Source organism: Phyllopteryx taeniolatus, chromosome 8 (genome assembly GCF_024500385.1).
Source record: "Phyllopteryx taeniolatus isolate TA_2022b chromosome 8, UOR_Ptae_1.2, whole genome shotgun sequence".
NCBI classification, from domain to species: domain Eukaryota; kingdom Metazoa; phylum Chordata; class Actinopteri; order Syngnathiformes; family Syngnathidae; genus Phyllopteryx; species Phyllopteryx taeniolatus.
The window spans coordinates 24,718,978-24,739,485 of NC_084509.1; the positions used below are offsets into that span (position 1 = coordinate 24,718,978).

The 20,508-nt window shown below is 39.5% G+C and overlaps 1 protein-coding gene across 1 annotated transcript in view; it reads left to right on the plus strand.

Moving 5' to 3' along the window:
- akap1b (A kinase (PRKA) anchor protein 1b) overlaps nucleotides 1-19,396 on the plus strand; it is a 47,567-nt gene extending 28,171 nt beyond the window's left edge. Inside the window, exons 6-11 of the mRNA XM_061782955.1 lie at nucleotides 11,430-11,607; nucleotides 12,454-12,604; nucleotides 13,914-13,981; nucleotides 14,156-14,229; nucleotides 14,307-14,372; nucleotides 17,427-19,396. Coding sequence (XP_061638939.1) covers nucleotides 11,430-11,607; nucleotides 12,454-12,604; nucleotides 13,914-13,981; nucleotides 14,156-14,229; nucleotides 14,307-14,372; nucleotides 17,427-17,489 — 600 coding nt within the window. The 3' untranslated portion in view covers nucleotides 17,490-19,396. The remainder of the gene's footprint in view (nucleotides 1-11,429; nucleotides 11,608-12,453; nucleotides 12,605-13,913; nucleotides 13,982-14,155; nucleotides 14,230-14,306; nucleotides 14,373-17,426) is intronic.
- Nucleotides 19,397-20,508: the final 1,112 nt, after the last annotated feature.

The following is a 20,508-nucleotide window of genomic DNA, read 5'->3' on the forward strand; positions in this document are numbered from 1 at the left end:
AGTCACACTTTCTCTTTCAATTCAATGCACATTGTGCTGCTCATTTTGGTGTGTGTGCCATGGCTACATGGGGCATAAGGCTGACATATGGATATACATGGAGACAGAGGAGACGGCACAACTCCTCAGCAGTAGTAATAGTCGTTCTTCGCAGAGGATAAAGAATATACGACTGAATGATTTTATATTGTCTGTGTACTTGTGTTCAGGCATGGGACGATTACTGTTTTGAAGGTGTACCGCAGTTTTTTAAAAATGTCAATTACCCTCACCATTAAAAATGACAAAATGACACTTAAACATGCCCAGTCTACAAGAAATCAACAAGACATGGAGGTACTGATGGGCACGGCATTTCTTTCGAGTGTACTGAATCATTAGAATCAGTTCTTTAAAAAGATTTGTTCACCGAATCGTTCAGTTCTTTTTCACAAAATCATTGAAGTGCTTCCTCATTCAGTTAATGATCCATCCTTGAGGTTCACATTCACGCAACATGTTCACCAAAGGACTATGCGTTGTTGTTGTTGTCACATATTGTAAACTAGGAAAGGCGGGGAGACATTTCTGCATTCCACCGCGGTTGACAGTCTCTCTGACACCACCAGCACCCGCCACCCGGGCTTCCTGGTCACTCACCTTACTGTTATTGTCATCTGATTATTGGAAACTGTCGTTGAGTGTCTTGAGAAGTGCTTTATAAGTTTATTGTAATATTAGGAAATGAAAAGTGATTGCATCAGACACACAGAGGGAATATGTATGTGAATGTATATGCATTTTATTATTAATTTACATTTATTTTAAATATGTGCGCTTGTTTTCATGTGCTTGACTGACTCAACATTAGCCGTTGGCTTGTAGAAACGGTTGCTAGTGAAAGCTATCCCTGGGAGGACGTCAGGACTTGCGGTTAAAATCACTCATCTGCGTCGTTCCTTGCGCAAACGACTCACTCATCGTACTAGTACATCGCTCCTGAGCAGATCACAAAGTTCAACGAACGAATCGCTCGTGTCTAATAACGGATCGCGAGCGAAGATCAACGAACGAATCACCCTTCAGTTATTTAGTGCACCAGTACATTGAGTTCAATTCCGTCCCTCCCCCGAACGAATCACTCTTCAGTTCTTCAGTACACCAGTACATTAAATTCACTCAAGTCCCTCCCCCAAACGAATCACTCTTCAGTTCTTCAGTACATTCATTTCAATTAAGTCCCTCCCCCGCCTGCATGGCACTGCCTGACACTGGCTGCTGGCCATTCCCCGAAGTGAGTGAGTAACTCCGGCGAATCGCAAATCAAAGGGCAGTATGTTTAATGAAGTCCCGCCTGCATGCTGGCTGCTCATTGGTCATTCGTGTGGGACAACGCTTCAGCAGTTCCCTTTCCACTCCCAGCCGACTCGCTCGCCTCATAACGGCCGGCGGCGGCCAAGCTCAAAGAACGAATCATTTCATAAACTGATTCAGTTCAGTTCGTTCACTAAAAAGATTTGTTCTTCTGAACAAAACGTTCGCGTACGAAACACCACCAGAAGGAGAAATGTGACATAATGTGGAACAAATACAATGCGGCGATCTGTATATAAAGCGACAAAAAAGAAAAACAAAATACAAGAGTGATTCTTGAGAATGCCACACAGTGGAAAGCCAACTGTCCGAAACAGTTAGATCAGACAGCTAATTTTGTTCATACTAGGCATTACGGTAATAAGTCGCTAACGAGCGACGAAAGGCACCTTCAAAATAAAAGCCAACCAATAATAGACCTACAGAGACGTCAATGCTTCGGATTTAAAATAATTATATTAAATAAGCTCTCTGTTATAACAACCAGGAATGCGACCAGCAAGATTAATTAGAATCTTGAGATGCATAAAAAATTTATTTATTTGATATCTGCATACATGACTGCAAGTATATCTATTTTCAAAAAATTATAGAAAATAATCCCATTGGTATCGTAAAACCAGTCCAGATCTGGGACATAACCACCAAGGACTCCACGTAAAGAGGTTTGATAAAGATCTGATATTGTATTTGAAAATAAGTCGCTGAAATCTGCATATTTTGCTTTCATTACCCCTGATTTAAAAAAAAAAAATAAATAAATAAAATAAATCTGTAAAAGAAAAAAATAAATCTATTCGATATCGTAACACCAGTCCAGTTCTGGGTGACACTGCACCACCCCAGGCCTCTACCAAAAGTGGTCCCATCCAAATCTGATGTTGCATTTCAAAATAAATCCCCTGAAATCTGCATATTTAAATGTCATTAGAACTGATTTAGAAAAATCATTAAAACTCTATTAGGTATCGCAAACCAGTCGAATTCTGGGGGACACTACACCAGCCCAGATCTCCAACAAAAGAGGTCACATCCAAATCTAATTTGGCATTTCAAAATTAAAGTCCCCTGAAATATGCATATTTCACTGTCACTACCACTGATTTCAAAAATGTATTTTAAAAATCTATTGGGTATCGCAACACCAGTCCAGTTCTAGGGGACACTACACCACCATAGATCTCCAACAAAAGAGGTCCCATCCAAATCTTATGTGGCATTTCAAAATAAAAGTCACCTGAATTATGCATTTCACTGTCACTACCAGATTCAAAAGAAAAAAAAAATCATTAAAGAAATCTATTGGGTATCGCAACACCAGTCCAGTTCTGGGGGACACGACACCAGCGCAGGTCTTCACGTAAAGAGGTCCCACCCAAATCTGATGTGACATTACAAAGCAAAGCAAATTTATTTATGTAGCACGTTTCATACACAAGGTAACTCCGTGTGCTTTACATAATTAAAATAATTTAAAAACAAAGAAAAAAAACTGCTTATAAACATTTAAAACAAAGCGAGAATAAAATACAATTAAAATACAATTATAACAGCAAGAAATATCATTCAAAAGTGGAAATGCTCTAAAAAGCATGGGAAAAAATAAGTTATTAACCTGGACTTAAAAACATGCAGACTTGGGGCTGACGTCACTTCTGTTGGCAACTTTTTCCATTTGTGTGCAGCTAAATGCTGCTTCACCATGTTTGCTTTGGACTCTCTGCTCCACAGTTTGACCTAAGTCTGTCGATCTCAGAGCCCTACTGGGTTTATATCCCATTAGCATTGCATTAATGTATTCAGGACTTAAATCATTTTGTGATTTATAGACCAGTATCAGAACTTTAAAATCTATTCTAAAGCTTACTGGAAGCCAGTCAAGTCTACTTGAGATAAAAGCATGCATGAGCTTCTCCTGCTCTGCTTGGACACATGCAAGCCTTCACTCTTATGTTCTTCAGATTGTAGAAGGCAGTTTTAGTAATTGATTTGATATGACTGTTGAAAGTCAGGTCGGAATCTATTAGAGCACCAAGGTTTCGGACTTGGTCTTGTGTTTTTAAAGAGAGTGACTCCAGGTATTTACTAACAGGTATTACTATTTTCTTTATTGCCAAAAACAATTGTTTTGTTTTGGTTTAATTGAAGAAAAGTTTGGCTCATCCCGATAGTTATCTGTTTTAGACAGTGACACAACACCTCAATTGAACTGTAGTCATCTGGAGACACTGCTAGATATAACTGTGTCATCTGCATAGCTATGATAGTCAAGATTAAAGTTCTGAAGAATTTGACCCAAGGGTAGCATATACAGGCTGCAACAAAAGTCCCCTGAAATATGCATATTTCACTTTCACTACCACTGATTTCAAATCATCCATCCATTTTCTTCCGCTTATCCGAGGTCTGGTCGCAGGGGCAGTAGCTTTAGCAGGCAAGCCCAGACTTCCTTCTCCCCAGCCACTTAAACCACTTAAACGAGACCACCCCAGGTCTCCAACACACGAGGTCCCATCCAAATCTTATAAAAGTCCTGAAAAATGCATATTTCACTGTCATTACCACTGATTTTAAAAATCCATTTATTAAAAAAATAATAATAATCTATTGCATATCGCAACACCAGTCCAGTTCTGGGGGACACGACAGCACCCCAGGTCTCCTACAAATCTGATGTTGCATTTAAAAATAAACCTTTCCTGAACTCAGCATATTTCAAGTCAATACTTCTACTTTTAAGAAATGATTAGAAATAATCCCGGTCGTATTGCAAAACCTTTCCCCTTCATACACGTAGGAGACAATCCCAGGACGCTAGCTACTACATACTGCCATCACCATTTGATGGTGTATATCTAGTCTTTAAAAACCCCAGATTGTTTTATCATTTTTTTCTTTCAAAATTAACACTTTAACCACTCATACATACTACACTGTTCAAAAAGTCAATTATAACACAACACAACACAAGATTGGTCTCAACATGTATTGCAGCTGACAGTCTGTGGGTTTCCATGACAACAGAAGACTATTCTCTGTATGATTTGACTGTTTATGTATTTATATACATATTTACCTTTGTGGTCACATTTGTCTGTTAAATCTGTAATTTATCAATCATTTATCTACTGCCGCTTTTTAAAGCTCACGTTAGATGAATCATTTCCTTATTTTATTGAGCTTTCTGTAAAACAAACAAGTTACAAATTGATTCATGTAATTGCTTTATTTTGGTTTTTCTAGTTTTCATGCTGTTCCTAATCTAAATAGCATTTAGACATTTGTAAGACGATTAGTTTCTTAACTGAAGTAAATACATTTATAAATGCAAAAAATACTGTACATCCATCCATCCAGTTTCAGTGACGCTAATCCTGTTTAGGGTTGCGGGTGAAAAGATACACTTTAAAAAATTTTTTTAGATTTACATTATTCATTGTTACATTATTCACATATCATGCAACACCATTTCTCTTTTCGGGCCTTTGTCATTTGCTCCAAGTCCATCCCAAGGCACTGCTCATGGTGCCACCTTTTGTAGTCGTCACACTGGATCTATTCAAAGTTAACATTCAAACACAAAACAATGTAAAGCAATATTTTGCATGTGGGACCTTTGAACAATAACTTGCTTGATTATTATTAAAATGCTATTTTTTTCTTCAAAAGCTAACCAAATCTCATTTATTTTGAGTTAACAAACCATAATATTGATATGCCAATAAACAAAAAACACATCAGGTAGTCTTGCAAAGTAAAATTCACCCAGTTTGTCATGGGAGGCCCTATTCCTGGTGGCTTCCCCGTTGAGCACATGCTGCAGTGCATGGAGAAATCAAATACTACAAAATAAAGGAATATAACTTACTGTACAACTACTTTTTGTTCAAACATCTGTCTTGTAAGCATGCTCTTTAAAATGTAGATTGTTTTTCAAAAATGATCGGTTGAAAGTTCATTATATTGTAGTGTACATTGGTGGAAATAATGTAATTTGGAAAAAGATACAAAGGAAGGTAAACGCTTCTGTTCACTTCCGGGTTAGTCAGATTTACGCTTTCATGTTAAAATCAAACAAATTTGTCTCGTAAAGGGCACCACGTCACTTTTTATAAGTATAAAATTTAGGAGAAAGCGATGACAAATCTATTATCAGTCTCATAATTTAACGGTTGCTACATTTTATGGAATAAGAGTTCTACATGACAGAGGGTTACTTAAACGCAAAACACACACAAAACACAACCAAGAGTGGAATTTTAAAGACTATTTAATTAAATCTACGAGGGATCTATAGGGGAAACAAAGAGGCTAACTACAGGAAGAAAGTAACACTAATACTGGTGAAAGAAGAAAAAAATAGGCGTGTAAAAAAGGAAATAGGACATTGTTTGCTGCTCGGCTAAAAATGTGAATGTGAGCGTTTAATGCGTTGGGTCAGAGCGAGAGAGAGAGCAAAATTGGGATTTTGTGTGACGCTAGTAATATGCCCAAAATTATTAGGTACTAATCTTGTACATCCTGCCGACAATTGCAGTGTGTACTCACGAACGTAGATCAGCTGGTGTCTGGGAGCGGTCTTTTTGAGCCCGTCTCAGGAGGCGAAGAGGTAGGTTGGGTTCAAGAAGATGATGCACAAAAATAAAACAAAAAGAGGCGGAAAAAGGGAAATAAGTTGTTCTTCACGCATGCCAAGCATTTTCAGAGTGATCATGCTTGGCTGGAAGCGTATCTGGTACTTTTAGTAGCAGCTGCTCTGATCGCCTAGCGGTGGCCCACGTAGAGGCTGGGAAGCAGAGTCTCCATCCCCAAGGCCCGCGTTTACAGAGCTACGTGCCCGAACCAAAGAAAAGGGGGGTGGGGGCAGCGGCACGGCCGAGCTGTGCCGAGGAAAAACGAGAGCCAGACACGACAGAGGGCAAGACACCAAAGAGCGTTAGACGGTGGGAGTCAGGGGTTAAATACCCATGGGGCGTGTCAAAGAGGACCGAGGACCAGACAAGACCACACCCATCAGCTTGAATCTAGTCTACAATTTTGACTCATAAAATGGGTTTAAAATCATACATTAAGGTAAAATACTCCAAACTTTGTACTCTTTACTCAGAGATCAACCATATAGAATGACTGTTTAAACTTTATTCTTGGCAAAGCAACTGCTTATGGTTCAATCACATTTCATGCTGCTTTGGGTTTCAAATCAGGACAAACAGTTCTCAGTCTTACAGCTGCACCGGTAAAGTTGACACACTGACAGACATCAAGGCATACCTTCATATTTCTGCAGTTCGTGAAATATCAAAACGGACATTTTATCTTTAGTTAAAAACAACTGAATGGAAGTTTATATGTTGAGTACTCTCAAACGCCAGTGGGTGGCGCCTTGCATGCACGTTTGAATATTAAGCAAATAGTTCATTGCTGCTCGATCTGTTGATCTGTCTCAACTTGTTCTCCCGGAGAGAGAATCCCACCTTTTGGCTGTTGTGAATTCAAACGAAGAAAAGGAATCAGAGTCCTTCCAGAGACTGTAAACCAAGATTTCGAGGAGACCTGCTAATTACTTTAGGGTCCAGTAGGCGTCTTCTAGTGGTAGTCTCACAGCAGGGCGACCTCGAAAAATGCAGCCCATCACGTGGGGGGAGGTTCTGGCAACTGGGTCAGCGTCACTACACACACACACACACACACTCACATGTATATATATATATATATATATATATATATGAAATATGCATATTTCAGGCAACTTTTATTTTGAAATGCCACATCAGATTTGGATGGGACCTCTTTTGTTGGAGACCTGGGTTGGTCTAGTGTCCCCCAGAACTGGACTGGTGTTGCGATACCAAATAGATTTTTTTTTAATGAATTTTTGAACTCAGTGGTAGTGACAGTGAAATATGCAGAGTTGAGAAGATTTTGATTTTGAAATGCCACATCAGATTTAATGGGACCTCTTTTGGTGAATACTTGGGGTGGTGTAGTGTCGCCCAGAACTGGGCTGGTGTTGCGATACCAAAAGGTTTATTTTTAACATTTTTTTTTAAAATCAGAATGCATTGATATCCACGTATTATTTGAAATTCAACATCAGATTTGGATGGGACCTTTTTTGGCGGAGACCTGAGGTGGTGTCGGCCTGCAGTACTTTAGAAGTTGTCCTGAGTTCCTTTGTGGCTTCCTGGATGAGTCATTGCTGTAATCTTTGTTGGCCGGCCACTCCTGGGAAGGTTCACCACTGTTCCATGTTTTCTCCATGTGAGGATTAATGGCTCTCCCAATGGTTTGGTGCAATCCTAAAGCTTTAGAACTGGATTTTGTAACCCTTTCCAGAGTGATAATTCCTTTATTTCTCAACTGTTCTGGAATTTCTTGGGTCGTCATTTTGTTGCAGCTTTTTTAGATCATTTGTACAACTTGATTTTGTGGGGACAGATTCTGTTTAGGGGATTGCTTGATTGAACAGGTCAGTGTAAATTAACCAAAAATATTGATTAGCCAAAATGATTTCATGATTTAACAAGGGGGGCATTTACTTTCTCACAGAGGGCCAGGTAAAGGGATTTTATTTTTTCCCTAAATAAATGAAATCAACATTTAAATTTTTTTTTAAGTTCACTTGGGTGATATTTGTCTAATTAAACTTGTGTGATCTTAAACATTAAAGTGGGGAAACTATACAAAAAGAAAATTTTAGAAAGGGCGGCAATACTTTTTCAGGGGACTGTACATCTGAATTGACCTGCAGTGTGAACATAGCCTAATAAAATGTAACCACATAAAATAAGACCTAAAAGTGAAAAAAAAACAGTTGTCACGTCATTAAAAAAAAAAAAAAAAAAAAAAACGCGTTTTAGTGCTTTATTTGTACAGAAATTAAGTAACAAACATATGTCTACAAACGGACATACAGCGGCTAAAATGAGTATTTCATACGTCACGATTTTTCTCATAAATATATTTACAAAGGTGCTATTGATGATAAATACAAAGAAACTAGAACAAATAAGCTCAGAAATTAAGTTGTGTAATAATGTTAAATGACACAGGGAAAAAGTATTGAACACGCCAACTGGTAGTTATTTAATAATTTGTGCAAAAGCCTTTGTTTGCAATGACAGCTTCAAGACTCCTCCTATATGGAGAAACTAGTCACATGCATTGCTCTGGTGTGATTTTGGCCCATTCCTCCACACAAGCAGTCTTCAAATCTTGAAGGTTCCGTGGGCTTCTTTATGTGGACCTTGAGTTTCAGTTCTTTCTGTAGCTTTTCGATTGGATTCAAGTCAGGTGATTGGCTGGGCCGTTCTAGCGGCTTTATTTTTTTTCTTTGAAACCAAATGAGATTTCCCTTGGCAGTATGTTTTGGATCATTATCCTGCTGAAATGTACACCCTCATTTCATTTTCATCATCCTCGTTCATGGCAGCAGATTTTTGTCAAGAATGTCTCTGTACATTTTCCCATCCATCCTCCCTTCAATAATGTGAAGTTTACCAGTACCATTTGCTAGAAAAGCAGCCCCACACCATCATGTTCCCACCTCCGAACTTCACTGTTTCACTGTTGGTATGGTGTTTTTAGGGTGATGTGCAGTGCCGTTTCTCCTCCAAACATGGTGTGCATACAGGCATCCAAACAGTTCAATTTTGCTCTCATCCGACCAGACTATATTCTCCCAGTATTTAACTGGCTTGTCCAAATGTTGTTCAGCAAACTTTGAACAAGCTTTGACATGCTTTTTTTCCCCAGCAATGGGGTCTGGCGTGGTGAGTGTACATACAGGCCATGGCGGCGGAGTAGATTACTCAGTGTTTTCCTTGTGACAACAGTACGTGCTAATTCCAGGTCTTTTTTAAGCTCACCCCAGGTAGTCCTTTGCTCTTGGACAACTCTTCTGATTATTCTTTGCACTTCTCTGTCACAAATTTTGCTAGGCGCACCTGATTGAGGCAAACTTATGGTGGTATGATTGGCTTTCCACTTATTTATTATGGCCCCAACCGTGGTCAGTGGAACATTCAGAAGGTTAGATATGCTCGTGTAACCAATGCCATCGTTATGTTTTGCAACAATTACTTTGTGATGGTCTTGAGACAGCTCTTTGCTCTTGCCCATCATGAGATGTCTCATGACTCACACCTTGGTAATAAGACCTTTTTGTAGGCCATCAATTACAACCCCAATTCCAATAAAGTTGGGACGTTGTGTTAAAGAAAAATAAACAGGATATAATGATTTGCAAATCACCTATATTTAATTGAATACACTACAAAGACATTTCATGTTCAAACTGATAAACTTTATTGTTCTTAGCAAATCATTAACTTAGAATTTTATGCCTGCAACACGTTCCAAAAAAGGTGAGACAAGGTCATGTTTACCACTGTGTTACATCACCTTTTCTTTTAACAACATTCAATAAACGTTTGGGAACTGAGGACACTCATTGTTGAAGCTTTGTAGGTGGAATTCAGTCCGGATGGTGCGTTTCCTCTTTGGCCCGGAGGACACGACGTCCACAATTTCCAAAAACAATTTGAAATGTGGACTCGTCGGACCACAGAACACTTTTCCGCTTTGCATCAGTCCATCTTAGATGAGCTCGGGCCCAGAGGAGCCGGCGGCGTTTCTGGGTGTTGCTGATAAATGGCTTTTGCTTTGCATAGTAGAGTTTCAAGTTGCACTCACGGATGTAGCGCCGAAGTGTATTTACTGACATTGGTTTTCTGAAGTGTTCCTGAGCCCATGTGGTGATATCCTTTACACATTGATGTCGGTTTTTGATGCAGTGCCGCCTGAGGGTTCGAAGGTCACGGGCATTCAATGTTGGTGTTCGGCCTTGCCGCTTACATGCAGTGATTTTTCCAGATTTTCTGAACCTTTTGATAATATGGACCGTAGATGATGAAATCCCTAAATTCCTTGCAATTGTACATAGAGGAACATTGTCCTTAGACTGTTCGACTATTTTCTGAACCTTGCCCCTCTTTGCTTGTGAATGACTGAGCAATCCAGGGAAGCTCCTTTTCTACCCAATCATGGCACCCACCTGTTCCCAATGAGCCTGTTCAACTGTGGGATGTTCCAAACAGGTGTTTGAGGAGCATTCCTCAACTTTCTCAGTCTATTTTGCCACCTCTCCCAGCTTTTCCGAAACGTGTTGCAGCCATAAAATTCTAAGTTAATGATTACTTGCTAAAATCAATCAAGTTTATCGGTTTGAACATGAAATATCTTGTCTTTGTAGTGTATTCAATTAAATATAGGTTGAACATGATTTGCAAATCATTGTATCCTGTTTTTATTTGTTTAACACAATGTCCCAACTTCATTGGAATTGGGGTTGTAGGACTGAACCAGCTGATATTCATTTGCACTGACAAGGGGCTGGATTGTTGTTTGATTGATAGATTTTAGGCGTCTTGGCTTTCCATGCCTTTTTGCACCTCCCTTCATGTGTTCAATACTTTTTCCCTGTGTCATTTCACATTATTTACAAAGAACTTAATTTCTGAGCTCATTTGTTCTATTTTCTTTATGTATGGATTACTTAGGTTGTTCCCAACATCTGGTGAAATGTTTCAGGTTAATAGCACCTTTGGAAGTATATTTCGTGAGAAAAATGGTGACGTGTTAAATACTTATTTCAGCTGCTGTAAGTTCATCTAGTGATGTCGTGGATCAAAATGAGCACCAAGCAACAACCTATGGTGCTCCTTTGAGAGCCACACCAAAATTGGTATGTGCACCCCTGTTTATATCATGTAGTTTTGAACTTTCTTCAATTTGGCTCTTTGGTGTTGTTTAAATTAATTAGAATTGATCCAGACACTTCATGCTTGGAAGAGACATTTAATGTCGTCATTAATGTACTGTTTCGCAGATCCAGATGACTATCCTTTTTTTTTTTTTTTTTTTTTTTTTTTTATAAACATTATGCAAAGTTACATCCATGAACGACTACAAACATTACAGCCACCAAGGTCTTTTTTCCTTGTCGGAGATCTGCTCCTGTCTGAGTGCTCATTTATTATTTTGCTTTTAACACTTTGTTGTCATTTGTCGCCTAGCTTCTTCTGCCCAGCGGTGTGACGGTTGAAGTGATTGTGGTCAATATTGTATCAGCCGGGCACGTTTTTGTGCAGCAGCACACCCATCCTACTTACCATGCCCTAAGAAGCCTTGACCAGCAGATGTTCTTGTGCTACTCCCAGCCAGGCACCCCCGCCCTTCCTTCCCCAGCTGAAGGTAACTATCCTTGTAAATAAAAATGGAGTCTCGGTCAGCCCATCTACAGTCGCTGACCGGTCCTCAAATTCTTCATAAAGTCAGAATAAAACATAAAATATGTGGTCCTTTTGTTTTGAAAACAGTGCTTGTATATTTATGTGCACATTTGAGAGCGGTCCAAAAAAGCAACAGCAACGACATGTCTTCAGTGTTGGCAACTTTTTCAACCCCTCTTGTGATTTTTATTTTTTATTTTCATTTTTTTACTAGCAACATTGTGAGCAGTGGTCCCCATGTTAGGACCATTCTTATTTCTTGCACGGTGGAGGGACGAGTTTGATTTGGGCTGATAATTATTTGGTAGTCCCAACTAGGAATGGCTAATATGATTTAGCTGTTGATGCTCATAATGTCAGCACACTTAGAAATATAGAAACGACTCACAATGTTGACTTTTTTTGTCTGTGTGCGTGAATTTTGATTAAATAGTAATGTTAATGTAATTTTGGCTAACATTTCATTATTCTAACATACCAAGGAGCACCTTATTGAAACAATACAGTTTAATGCTTTAAGTAAATACATAAAATTAATAACAGTTGACGTTAGCATCTTGGCATGGGCTTTGACAGCTGTTCCAGTTTCTTGCATGGCCCCTTTGGAATATGAATTGTCCCCCACTGATCAAGACTGATATCATGATATAAATAGACACTTTCCTCTGTTTGTGTTGTGGTGGTTCCAAAACTTCAAAAACATACCATTGTCTTGCAGGTTGTTGCATTATCTTGCAAGCTGTTGCACTTCTCCCTCACTGCGCTTTTGGACAAATTAACACATGGTCTCTCTGTCTTCATCATCTAGTTGGTGTGATATGTGCTGCTCCAGCATTGGAAGGAGCCTGGTGGAGAGCTCAGGTCATCACCTTCTACAAAGAATCGAATGAAGTGGCAGTAAGATATGTTGATTATGGCGGCTATGACAGAGTCAAGATCGACTCACTGCGGAAAATAAGGTATTGCTATATGGAAGTTCTGCATAAGGGCCTGTGTCTATAGAGAATTTTATTTAGGTGCAGCTTCTTCGATAAATTCAGCACCAGCATGCAACTGTCGCAAGAACATCTGTCATTTTTGCAGCTGCTCAAAGTGCTTCTGGCCTTGAAGTGAAACTTTAAGGCACTAAGCAGGTCCAAAAAAATGGTCTTAACAAGCCTGCCAAATTTGAATGAATAATAAAATGTCTCAGTATATAAAATCAGGTTTCAAAACTTGAATAATAAGGGCCACCTCTCAGCTCTCAGACGCTGTGGGCTTTTCGAATGGATGCGCCAAAAGGAATCAAACATACAGAAGGAGTGATAGCTTATACAATGGAAAATCACGATAGGAGGCTCACAAGCACACAAGTCAACTTACCCTCGTTCTTGGTGACACGTCACAGCCGAACACGGCATCTGACGATAGTGGGACAGTAGGAGGAAGCCCGGGTAGGTCGACAGTCGGCACTGTCCCATTCACTGGTATCACGTTACCCACGAAGCCATGTTGTCTCTGAAAGTTTACAAATCTATCCGTTGTAAAATGCGCACCGCAGAGTCAGTTGGTTGTGTTGATGTTCAGCTCGCCATTTGCGTGTCTTCAAAAAGTCAATCCATTGCTTTTTGTATTTTTATTTCCTCGTTTTTTTGGGACCTTAAAAAAAGCATCGCCGAGCTGTTCTGTAAATTGGGGCATCCAGCGCAGATGCATTTTCGGGGTGTAGCCATTGTTAATTTGCTAACTGCGAGCTGGAGTGGTAAATGGGCCTTATGGATGCTAAACACGGCTAACTCACAACTGAGCAGCCAAACGAAATGACGTCTTTTTGTACTTATACAGTGGGGGAGGGAACTCGCGCTACAAAGTATACGCCCCAGCCTCGTGATGTCATGGGTCTGTTTTAGCCCCGCCATCAAAATCACAAAAATTCAAATGGTGAAAAAGATGCCTAAACTGTAGCTCAACAATTCAGCACTATATTGTCTTTGCACGTTTTCAGCACTTAAAACATATTTAATGTATTTAGAAACAAAACATGAATAACTGCTTAGAGCCCCTTTACAGAATAACTGTGCCAATGTTGCTGTAATATGTTCTTAAAGATTGATAGAAAAATAACTAACAAAAATTTGTTGGATTAATAAAGCGCTTTCCATTTGAATGTGCAGTCTAAACTAGGGGCTGCAGGATTGTAGTAAAATATGAACTTTGCTGGTTGTTATAATGGTGATACAGAATTACGGTGTGTGTTAGAACGGTCAATATCTTTGCCCTTTTCTTTAGGTCTGATTTTGTAACACTACCGTTTCAAGGGGCTGAAGTATTACTTGACAACATCGCTCCCCTCCCAGGTACTGTTGACATAGAACTTAATCCATAACACCTAACTATGCATACATTTAATACCTAATTTGGAATATTAGAAGTTACTTTTGTATGGTTCTCTTTGAATTCTTTATTCTGCATTTAGAACTGATGGCACTAGTTTGATTTCTTAATGTCCATGTACCGTATGAATGTATCAGGAGAGGATCGTTTTTCATCCGAGGCCACGTCAGCATTAGAAGAGATGACGAGAGGAGTTGCATTGCTTACACAAGTAAGCCATTTTCAGTAAACTCCCCCTGACTGTTAGTTGACTGTCACTAACTGGCAATAAATCTTTGTATTTTAAAGGTTTCAAACTATGATAATAATACAGGCCTCCCACTGGTTCATCTTTGGAACATGGTGGGAGAAGAGGTAAGACACCACAATCCTCCTCCTCCTCCTCTCCTAATTTGATTTAACTGTATATTCCCAGACAAATTTGCTTTATCGACATTTCAAAACTACCTTTAAAGGGATCTCTCATGATACGAATTGAAATTTGGAAGCTGGGGTATCTGAATAAAGGTTGACGTTAACGAAAGGGACCTAAAAATAAGTTGACGTCCGTTGTGTATTACATATTAAATTTGGCTATGGCATGGAAACAAAAGCGGCATAAGTTTCTTCACCTCCCAATAATACTGAAACACCAGTGAACAACATTTAGACCAAAAGGCTCCCCATAAATAATGTTGACCTATACATCGGAATAACATTACTCTAAAGGGAACTAAACCAACGATTTCAAAACTTTATATTTTAAAGATGCATATCTTCCTTATCTGATGCTGTTTACTTAAATCTATGAAGTATTTATTCTGAATAAATGTTTCAAAAAAAAAGATTCATTTTTAACAAACCATGCATACTCAAATGTATTAACAAGCAAAAGTGCGAGGGTTGTTTTGTCACTTCTGGCCTGTGGCAGAGGGTGACATCATGGGCCCCCTTAAAGGGGAAGAAAAGGCAAAAAAAAAAATTGTGCAAGAATAGGTTTTATGTCAGAGTCTGGCATTAATTGTGGCCCGGGGCCACTACGCCGCTGTGTCGGGCCACAGTGTCGAGTTTTTCCTGAGGGGGGCCTGGGCGGGGGCGGGATCGCTGTCACTGTCGTCATAGGTTGACGAGACCAGAAAAAAACACTTCTGCATCTTCTGCTGTTAAGAAGTAACGGTACTTTTACTCCCTTACTATTATCTAAATATCGCTCTCTACTTTTATTTATCATTATTTATCAATTATTGCTTATTTATTAACTATTTCGTGCACCAGACTATGACTTCTGCATTGGGCGCTCTTTGCTCAATCTAAGCGCTAGTGACGTTTAAGGTCTAGTTCACCAATCAATCGACAAAAAAAAAAAAAAAAAGTCACATGACCTCACACAACGTCTTCTATTGGGCTTCCCGGGCATAGGTTTTAAAACTAGATAAGCCAGCCTGGCTGACTGTCATGCCTACGTGGCGCCCATGTTGGAAAGGTCGTCATGACGCTGAAGGCAACGGCACGCTACTCGTGTTTAGATTTAAACAAACAAATACAACAGCTTTCATTTTTTGTAGCATTTGTCTGGCACTGTCTGCCCAAACGTGGCTATTTCAGCTCAATTATAACTATAGAAAACACCTTGCGGTAAATTGCAGATGGTTTTTTTTTTAGTTTTGGCTGTGCATACACACGCATGCAAACACACAGTAATATCAGAATTTGCACATTGACATTTTATTTTATTGATGTTCATGCTGGCTCAAATAAAACAGGATAAAAATGCTGAATATGAAATCATCCATCCATCCATTTTCTGTACCGCTTCATCCTCACAGGGGTCGCGGACGTGCTGGAAGCCTATCCCAGCTATCCTCGGGCGGGAGGCGGGGTACACCCTGAACCGGTCGCCAGCCAATCGCAGGGCACATATAAACAAACAACCATTCGCGCACACATTCACACCCAAGGGCAATTTTAGAGTCTCCGATCAACCTACCACGCATGTTTTTGGGATGTGGGAGGAAACCGGAGTGCCCAGAGAAAACCCACTCAGGCACGGGGAGAACATATAGACTCCACACAGGTGGGGCTGGGATTTGAACCCCGGTCCTCAGAACTGTGAGGCAGATGTGCTAACCAGTCGGTCACCGTGCCGCCAATATGAAATCACTAAAACTTAATGTATTATCATGAATATACTGGGCCAGTACAAGTTCTGACAGTTCTGACAAGGCCACCACATCTTGACTTTTGGGCCACCACTCAAAAAGGCTTAACGTCGGACCCTGTATGTGCACCCACTCGTCTGAACACGGTATTCTGATAAAAAGTGGAGTAAGAATTAAATTCATCAATTTTCACCGATTCCAGGGAGCAGCCATGTTGGGAAGTATCGCCCACTAAGCACCATGGAAACACGCCAGACGTCACCAACACGCCGCAAGGCCAACTTCAAAATAAAAGTCCCACCAATAATATATTGGACATCAATGCCCTGTTAGGCTTTTATTTTGAAGTTGGCTTTTGCTGCTCTTCGGAGGCTTCCGGCACAAACATTCACTACCGCCGCCCACCACAACTCCTTGACTGGATGCTGTCCTAACCACAAGGTTATATTACCATTAGGCTTTACACGATCAGGATTTTTGGGCTCGACCGCCGATCGGATCGGCAAATTATGACCTGAAAGCCGATCAGCATAAAATGCTAATTATCGGCCAATACCGATCAAGCCGATCAGATCGGTGTAAAATCTAATTACCATCATATACTGTTGCCGCCAACATCATCAAAACACCATCCAGAAATCATGTTAGATCGCTAATTTAATACGCCAAATTTATTTTGCTGTCATTGATGAAATGGTAGAATATGGTGCTAGCTCTCTTGCGTTAGCAGCTAGCTGCTTGAATGACCGGTAGGCCCTGACTACTTTTCCCAGGCAGTATAATAGGTGAAAATGAATCTGCACACTTAGCTTTGATGCTCACAGCCTGACAACAGTTGCAGTTCCTACCTATCCATTTTTACCAAACTAGGCTTGCTCAGATGTAAGGGAACGCGTGAGCTAGTAGCTACGTTAACTGTGACGTCACTTCCTCCATTTGTAAATTTGAGTAAACGGCATCAGGTAAAGAAGATATGCAAATTAACAATATAACAGGAAGTTTTGACCTCCAGGGTTTACTGTGGCTTTCAGTTGACAAATTATTTTGTTTAATTCTTAATTCACAAATGGAATATTAATAACTTGAGTAACTTGTTCTAACTAGTGCTGGCACGTACAATGTATACTTGTACGTGCTTGGTTCCCCTTTAAACGAGCAGCTAGTGCGACTAAATTCAAGTTTGTGATTTATTATTCACAATAGTATATGTTTGCTTGTCTAGAATTGTTTTAGAAATAAGTCTAACCAATTATTTTGTCTCCTCTTTCAGGTCATTTCAATAAACCGCGCGCTGGCTGAGAGGGGCTTGGGTGTATGGGTGGATGGATTTTGAACGATCACTGTTTAAAGACACATCACTGGATGTTTTTTTTTTTGTTGTTGTCCTTTTGTTCCTCTTTTCCTTGAAAAAAGACATTAAAAATTATTTTCAGGCATAGTCTTTGAGAACAGCACTGCTTCAAAATAAGACTCTTTCCTGGTTTTGTTGTGAAATAAAGATCCCAAATGAAAGGAAGCGCTACATGTAAATGAAACAAAAGGGTTTATATTGTAATTTAAATAAAGGTTCAACCAATATATTTTTCTTCCCCAACCTTACTTTTGCGCTGGGTTTTGGGCATCATCTTTCAAGCATCATGTTGTGTGATGATACCAATGTTAGAATATGTAGGCACTTGTTAATTCCCAATTCAATGACAACCATAGATCAGTAAATTTCCATTGTTTGCATAAATGTTTTTTTCTCTGGTCAAACTCTGTTGGGATAGTAATGTTTCAATGCTGCAAGGCTGAGTCGATATTAAGCAGTCAAAGCATGGGAATGGTCACCTGGCTGTGCTATAGCTGTTCTCAAAATGCTGTTCTCTATGAATTTGAGATCCAGCCTCTCAGCAGACTATCAAAGATGCTTTTTGACTCAAATTATGCTTCCCCACTTTTCTCTCAGTACCACGAAAGCGTATTTTATTCATAAAAATAGAAAGTTGATGAGTTCATGTTTCTAAATTGAGTTCTTTTGAGAAGTGTGTGCTTTTTTTTTTTTTTAAGGTGTCAGAGTGTTCCAAAATTGTAAGGACATTTAAGTCCTCAAGATGACAAAACAAATATATAAACCCTAAGGGAAAAGATGCTCCTAGACGTACACTACATACTGACATTGTATGGTTCATTATTCAGTATAATAGGAGATTGGAGAACACTAAATGAGTCTTGTACTATGTGGCTTTTTACTCGACAATAACTAAACTTGCTTAGTTAAAATCCAGGACCTCATCATATACCAGCTGCACTACAGTTCGTAACTGTCTTGAGACCTGTATCAACTGAATGCAGGATTTACATAAGTATCCTCTGTGGTTGACAGGGTTAATTGGATACAAATGAGGTTTTCTGCATGTATATTACTTTTGTTTTTCAATCAGAAAGAGCAACCAAGAGATGACACAAATAAAAAGCAAACGAGTCCAGAGTCCTTTTTGGGAGGGGGGGGGGGGTTGAAAATTCAGATCAGAACCTGTTATGTTTAAACCGGGGGCTCCGTGTACATTATAAATGAGTGGGCTACTTAAAACACAGACTTCGACATTTGATTTTTTTTTTTTTTTAAAGCTTTTGTAATACAAAAGAAATACCTTTTTGGTTGAGGCACATCATGGGAACAATCAAGGTGAGAGCGAGACAATGCCTCTGTCATGAATCTGCAAAACCCAGGTGGGTGCTTGGAATCTGGGTACCTGAAGGCAGCTTCTGGCGGCTTTGAGTGTAAATTGGCTTTAAAAAAAAATGTTCCCAGGGGCCTGTCGTCTAGCTGTACCCCCAATTATATAGTAAATACTGTAGATCTCCTGTAATGAAAATTAATGAACTTCCACGACACCTAAATAGTTACTTTGGTTCTATGTAAATAAGATATGACTGTATTTTCTGTAACACTGACAAAGAGTTGAATTTAAAGGGAATGATGGGTATTTATTACTATTATTTGGTCTGTTCTAGTTCATCTTGCCTCAACCTTTCACTCGCCCGTATTGTTTTTGGGTTGTTTTTTTTTATTGTGGGACTGGTTTTTGTTTGATTTTGCATACCTAGACAAGTCGTCATTGGGTTATTTGAAAATACTGTGCCTAGAAGATTTAACATGTACAGAAGAACATTTTTACAAGGCTCATCTTTATTTTGATTGTACAGATCTATTGGGGTGGGTGGGGCAACAAAATAATAAAGACTGTTTAAAGTGTTCATATGCCCTCTTTTCAAAGTGCTCATTATTTGTGGAGGAATTCTAAATGTCTTATTTGTCAATCCTAAAAGCAAGATAAGTACAACCCCAATTCCAATAAAGTTGGGACGTTGTGTTAAACATAAATAAAAACAGTACAATGATTTGCAAATCTTGTTCACCTATATTTAATTGAATACACGACAAAGACAAGATATTTCATGTTCAAACTGATAAACTTTGTTTTTAGCAAATAATCATTATCTTGGTTTTATGGCTGCAACACATTTCAAAAAAGCTGGGACAGGGTCATGTTTACCACTGTGTTACATCACCTTTTCTTTGAACAACATTCAGTAAATGTTTGGGAACTGATGATGCTAATTGTTGAAGCTTTGTAGGTGGAATTCTTTCCCATTCTTGCTCGATGTACAGCTTCAGCTGTTCAACAGTCCGCGGTCTCCGTTGTCGTATTTTACGCTTCATAATGCGGCACACATTTTCAATGGGAGACAGGTCTGGACTGCAGGCAGGCCAGTCTAGTACCCGCACTCTTTTACTACGAAGCCACACTGTTGTAACACGTGCAGAATGTAGTTTGGCATTGTCTTGCTGAAATAAGAAGTGGTGTCCATGAAAAAGACATTGCTTGGATGGCAGCATATGTTTCTCCAACATAACAACCTCTTTGGCCCGGAGGACACGACGTCTACAATTTCCAAAAACAATTTGAAATGTGGACTTGTCAGAACACTTTTCCACTTTGCGTCAGTCCATCTTAGATGAGCTCGGGCCCAGAGAAGCCGGTGGTGTTTCTCGGTGTTGCTGATAAATGGCTTTTGCTTTGCATAGTAGAGTTTCAAGTTGCACTTATGGATGTAGCGCCGAACTGTATTTACTGACATTGGTTTTCTGAAGTGTTTCTGAGCCCATGTGATAATATCCTTTCCACATTGATGTCGGTTTTAGATGCAGTGCCGCCTGAGGGTTCGAAGGTCACGGGCATTCAATGTTGGTTTTCGGCCTTGCCGCTTACATGCAGTGATTTCTCCAGATTCTCTGAACCTTTTGATGATGATATGGACCGTAGAGGATGAAATCCCTAAACTCCTTGCAATTGTACGTTGAGGAA